General features: G+C 37.5%; 1 protein-coding gene across 2 annotated transcripts; it reads right to left on the reverse strand.

The window, feature by feature from the left end:
* Nucleotides 1–576: 576 nt before the first annotated feature.
* On the reverse strand, nt 577–6,134 carry LOC127074812 (probable apyrase 7). 2 transcript variants are annotated; one of them, XM_051016191.1, is made up of 3 exons: nt 3,809–6,134; nt 1,547–1,878; nt 577–1,224 (listed from the first exon to the last, which is right to left on the reverse strand). In XM_051016191.1, exons 1-2 carry the CDS (start codon nt 5,670–5,672, stop codon nt 1,568–1,570), a joined length of 2,175 nt encoding a protein of 724 aa, XP_050872148.1. In that variant the 5' UTR covers nt 5,673–6,134; the 3' UTR covers nt 577–1,224; nt 1,547–1,567. The 2 variants fall into 2 exon arrangements, with proteins under 2 accessions (XP_050872148.1, XP_050872147.1); XM_051016190.1 differs by lacking the exon at nt 577–1,224 and having other exon boundaries at nt 1,303–1,878.
* Nucleotides 6,135–6,339: the final 205 nt, after the last annotated feature.

Here is a 6,339-nt window from a genome sequence, read left to right on the forward strand (position 1 = left end):
ATTTTTTAAAATAATAATTTTTAATAAATATGATATTGTAATATTAAGAAGTGTAAATGAGTAACAAAATTATTTAAAATAAAAATAATAAATTAAATTTAATCGGTGGGGGTTGGGCGGGGTGAGTGAGGGGCAGATACTAGCATCCCCGCCCCCTAAAATAAAACCCGAGTTTTCTCCGCCCCTGCACCCAATTAAATCGAACTTTCCCCATTAATTTCGAGGCCGAATTATTTGTCATCCCTAGTCTGCTCTATTTTTAGCAACAAGTTCTGCTCCTTTTTGTTGTTCGGTGTTGGTTTTGTATTGGGATGGTGTGATCTATCTCTCTACTATTGTTATTTTCTTGCACATCTTGTCCTTCCATTAGACTAACTAATATATTTTGTTGCATGAAAAAATATAACTATGTTTTGGTTTTTATGCTCGTGCATTAAACCTCCTTAGGAAATGCTTAAGCTATTTGACTCTTTTGGCGTGTGTTGGTTTTCTCTGGACATATGAGGCATGATTTATTTTGGCTTTCTCATTAGAGTAGAAGCTCACATGCATCTTTAATTCAACTTAATTCAAATATTTGATGTATAAGATGCGAGCATTGTAGTATTATACTATGTAACAATTACAAATTCTCCCAAGTTGTTTATGTTTTCCAAGTATTTTTCCCAGTCATCATTCACTTTTGAAACAATGGGATATTCTATATAGTAAGTAATGGTGGTTTAATTAGTCAAAAAAATAGTATAGAAACAAAGTCACAGATTAATTGATCTTTTCATTGCAGTTTGATGAGCTTCTCATGCTCGATGATCTTGGATGCTGTGAAGGCTTACAGTCGTCACCAGCAGAAAACTGTACAGTCGAGGCAGAACATGGAGACATCAGTAGCTAGCCACTACAGGAGTGTGGTAATGAACGATGGGCCAAGAGTGCTCGCACGTTCGTGCAAGGAAGCGAGATCCAGAGAAGCAAATTAGTTTGTTATTAAACATTTTTGCTGGCTCTTCTTTAGCCTCCGCGGTCATCTCCATGACATTAACCGAAATGCTGGACATGTAGAAATCCTTTACAATTTGCAGTGAATCTTCAGAGAAAAAATAACACATAGTATGGACCCCAAAATATTCTTCGATGAAAAAGAATCATTATTGATGACATTACAATGACAAGATGTTCAGGCAATGCCCAGAAAATTTTCATCTTCGGCAGTCTCAATTGATTGGCCTACAACAAGTCAAAGCCAGCCATAAAATTTGTTTTGCTCAGGTGTAAGTGTAGTTCAAAATTACAAACATCGAAGGATTGGGTGGAAATATTATTATGCATGGGGAGTGCTCTTGCACTTATAACTTCAATATAAATATAGAAAGAACAATCCACACAAAAAATGAATCTGCTTTACTAGTATAATCCTATATGGCTATAACTATTCTTATGTTACAGAAAAGAATACCTAGGAAGAATAGATGAAGCAAAACTAACCCAAAAAAAAAAGGTTTCTCTATTTAAAAATGCAGCATTTGAGAAGATATTAATGTAATCATACCGAAGTCCAGATGATGATGCCCTAAACCTTCACCATGTGCGGATCAGCCACTGACGAATTCAAGTCTTCTCGAGATTGTGATCTTCTGCTCTGCAGTCGCATCTGACTTCTGTGGGGCGACCAGAATGTCCCTATATTACTACTATCAAATGGCATCTGCCCTAAATTGGAAGAGGAATAACTGTGTGAGACACTACTAGCTGCTGGGTAAAAGGAAGATTCTATCATCTGGATGCCTCCACTGTTATCACCAGGACCGTGTCCCAGGCCAAATGGTCTATCTTGTGAACCTGCAATTGTTGGGCTGAGTGGTGTCTTTATTCTTGACTCTCCTACAGTAACATAGGCACATTATCTTCATAGCTCAATCATTAAGAATAATCCCCAACATTCTACACAGATTGTATAAAGACATTCCATTTATCGCCTGAGATTATAAGAGTTAAAACAGAGGGATTTGTGAAATGCTTGAGTGTGTAATTAGCACTCAGCAAATTTGAATGTTATGTTACGCGTATGATAAATTTAAGTTCAACTTCCCAAGTGCGTGGACTAAATCATGAAAGTAAAAATTACATGAACATGTAGGGCTTTAAATGCTCTGCTATTCTCTACAACCATTTGCTTTTTCCATCACTTGCCCATCAAATGGTAACATATAAATTAAATATTCCTAGTTTACATCAAATATTTTGAATCTGATATCCTCTTATATAGACTTCATCATCTTGCATACTGTTATTCCCGACAACCTTGTTACTTTTTCCAACAGTCACCCATAAAACCGGAACCTGTAAGCTAAATGCTCCAACTTTACATCAAATATATTGAATCCGGAATCCTAAAGGAATTTCAATTTGTGCTCCATTGGATGGAGATTTAGGTTTTTTGAAGACGTACTATAGAAGATTGGTGGCAGATCTCTATTGGACCTGTCTGAAGCAAAAAGCTGAGGATTTGGTAAAGTACTATGATGTGTCAAAGGCATAGCATACATGCAGCCACAGCCCCATAGGGGACTACTTCAGCCATTGCCTATACTGGATCTAATATGAGAACATATATAATTCAAAATTTTACTACATCCAAAGGAGATGGAACTGTTTATGCGATAGCAAACCAATTGTTAAATATGCTCGTTTCATCTTATAAAAAAGCCCTATATGGGCAAGATAGAGTGGCCCACTATCTTAGCCATAAAAGGATCTTTTATAAGATGAAATGAGCATATAAAGATCAAATTTGCGGTGGTAGGATTTGGCGAGACGCTTTTTGTCTGCGAGCCTCCATCAACAGCGGTTTTTGCAGCCATTAATTGTGGCAAAATTGCAGCCCAAAAACGCTTTCGCATCTGCTATTAGGGGTTTTGGGCTGAAATATCTCAAATCGAGATCAATAGTTATCAATCCCAAGTAGTTGAGGCAGTGGAGAAAGTATTACATAGAGATCATAGTTATCAATCCCAAATAGTGTTGCGGTGTCATCCTAAAAAATGCTATAGCTAGCATGGCCACTATAGCACCACTATTGCTTAAAACATAATCTTTCTAGGGTACAAAAACAAAATGAAGAAACATACTAACATGAAGAGGAGACTGGTGCAATTTCTAGAGGGAGAAGAGTTATTTCTTAAATCGTGAGTAAGGGACCAAGATACTAATGAAGAAGATAATTAAGTTTCAAATTTAGAGACGAAATTTACAAATTTAGAGAGGAAATAAAAGGAAACATTATAGATTAGTCAATCAATCAAGGACGACTGGGACATGGTTCTCTCCAAACAAGGGACCAAGATACTAATGAAGAAGATAATTAAGTTTCAAATGCTGCACTGAGATGCATAAATGGATTTACATCACGCTAGCTCACATGAAAATAAAGATAACTTTACACAAGCATCTATTCTTCAGTAGCAATAGATCTTTTTTATAGTTCAGGCTTCCCAAAAATTTCATCTATAATACATACAAATCAAGAATCTGATGGAGAAAACCAGAGATAATTTTCCCTTTCATCCTAGTTCCAGTGCATTTATAGAATTATAATTCACAGTTGGTTTCCAAAAGAACATATGAGAACTACAACAAATAACTACATAAAGGTTACTAACTTCTGTTGTGTCCAGGAATCTCATGGCATTAAACTTATGGGGTTATCGGTTGTAAAATGGAATGGATAACACTAACAAGACTAAGAATACTACAAATTTGTTTGTGGTTTAAGTTACGATAATGTCAGAAATAAGTTTTGTAAGTAGCTTACCAGAAATAATTGGACTCCAGCTCTTGAACCATAAAGGAGACGGGATATTAAGAACAGATGCACTGGACCCATTGTTATGCCTGAAAAGGGGAAGATATTGCCTCCGGAAAAATCTCGGAACCCATTTGAGGACACATGATAAAGCGCAACATAAAAGAATGAGAGAAAGTAACAAAATAGGAATCAGAATCAGAGGATTCGTCTTCATCTTAACCAAGTCAAATCCACGAAGCCCGAATCTGGTCGAATAAGATTTCCCAGCTGCCAACAAAGCCACCCCAAGTGTCCAAGTGATACCTCCAGAACCAACAGTTATATGTCTATCAGTAATATGCAAGCCCTCTCTCAGCAAAGAAGCAACATAAGGGGCCCTGAAACAATATTGTTCAATAAACGGCTGTGGAGCAACACTTTTCTTTGCAACATCCCATTTTTTACCACAAAACTCCCTACCCTTTTCCAACACATCATCAATAGTAGCCTCAGAAGTCAAATTAAAAAACCTATACACCACGAAAAATCCAGAAATCACGTAAAAATGACCTAACGGGCGAGGGAGATTCTCACGCAAAGCACACGGACTGACTTCGCAATCAAGACCCTGACCAACATCAGACCATTCAGAGAAATTAACAGCAACCTTACCAATCGCACTACATTCTTGCCAATTTGGCGCACCAACAAGTGTCACCGAAGTTTTGAACTCACCTTTTCCACCACCAACAACACTCTCACTCCCATTAACTTTAGGACTCTCCCCTTCCCTTTCTCTCTCACCAGACGAACAACGAGAACACGTATATTGATTCTTATACCCAGTTTGCAAACACGGATGTTTCACCGTTCCACCTAAACCGACTTTCTCTTTCTTAAAAACATAAGCAACCGATTTATCAAAAGCTTCATTAAGCCCATACCCCGCCAAAGAATAAGCCGTTAAATGATGATTAACCGAACCAATCTTAACATACAAACTAGTTTCACTATTCAAACTTTTATCACTTTCAAAAGTAACCTGCAAAGAAGAACCACCTAAATCAAGTGCACCAAAAGTAGGTTTCCTAGGTTTAACACCCAAAACGCCATTATCATAATTCAAAGCAATCCACCCAAAATAAGCTTCTTCAGTCCCAGTAATAATCTTAACCCACTCTTTCCTACAAACAAAAGAAGAAGCTTTAAGAACATTCCAAGCATTCTCAAGCAACCATTTGGAATCCTCAAATGGAAGTCTCCTAACACCAGCAGTAGCATAAAGAAAAAGCGAAGTGCTTTTATGAGAACCTTCCGGAATCTGTTTCATAGCCCATTTAAGAAGCGGTTTCAAAGCAGTTTTCAAACCAGTTACATTATGAACCAGTTTATCAAGACCCGGTTCAGTTTCCATTCGGTCATAAGCACGACCACTCTGCGAACCGCGTTTTTTCTGCAAACCGTTTCTTAACGAAGTTACAGAAATCGGAAAAGAAGTATCTTGTTTAGTTTGTTGAATTTGAGCTTCAGCTTTGTAAACGTAAACACGAGTTCCGGTGCTACCACAATCCAAAACGACGTAGTATTTACCTGAAGCGTGGTAGTGAGAGTAAAGTGATGAAATTGCGTAGATGATGAGAATGAGGAAGATGAAGAAGCATAAGGTGAGTGTAATGGGCCTGGCCCATTTTTTACGGGCCGGGCTTAGTGTTTGAGTTGGTTTGGTTTTTGAGAAAGATAAATTCGGAAGCTGTTGCTGTTGTTGTTGATGGATTGAATTGATGGTTGGGATTGAATATTTGGGATCTAGGTGGCGGTAGGAGGTGAGATCTTGGAGAGAAGATGAGACACGGAGGTTGCCTTTGCCGCCGGAGGTTTTGCCGAAGACCATTTGTGTTTGTTGTGAAGAGAGAGATTGTGATTGCGGTGGTTGTTTGTGGCATTTAGGGTTGTGAATGTGGAGAGTGAGAAGGTGGATTGGTTTCAGTGAGATTTAGAGGTGAGGAGTGAAGGGAAAGGAATTGGAGTTGTTGTTGGTGGGGGGAAGATGAGATCTGAGGTGGAGAGATGGATGTGGAGTGCTGGGAGTTTGAAGAGAGATGTGCAGTGATGTGTGTGAGAGAGAGAGAAATGGAGTTGGTGCAGATCTCTCTGTAGAACAGAGCTTAGGTGAAAACAAAGAAGAAGACCACTTTATTTTTTAATTTTTATTTTTATTTTAAATTTTTTTTCTTTTGCTATTGTGGTTTATTATTGGGCTAGATTGAAGAAAAGAACATGTTTGGCCCATATTTTGTCATGCTAATGGGTTGTGTTACGCCACATTCATTATGAAGTTTTAAATTACCCTCACACTTGTATTTGACACCACCTCTGAAATTTTATAATTTCATAATTGTCTTTGATAAAAAATTTAAAACATATTTGCTTATAAAATTTTTAGTAGACAATTCAAAAAATTTGGTACCACCAAAATTTCTCGTATATCGGAATTTCTAAAATTTTCGTGAGTTTACAGCATTACCACAAATGTTAAAAAGTACTATGTTATATAGGAA

The sequence above is a fragment of the Lathyrus oleraceus genome, chromosome 4 (genome assembly GCF_024323335.1).
Source record: "Lathyrus oleraceus cultivar Zhongwan6 chromosome 4, CAAS_Psat_ZW6_1.0, whole genome shotgun sequence".
Taxonomy (NCBI): domain Eukaryota; kingdom Viridiplantae; phylum Streptophyta; class Magnoliopsida; order Fabales; family Fabaceae; genus Lathyrus; species Lathyrus oleraceus.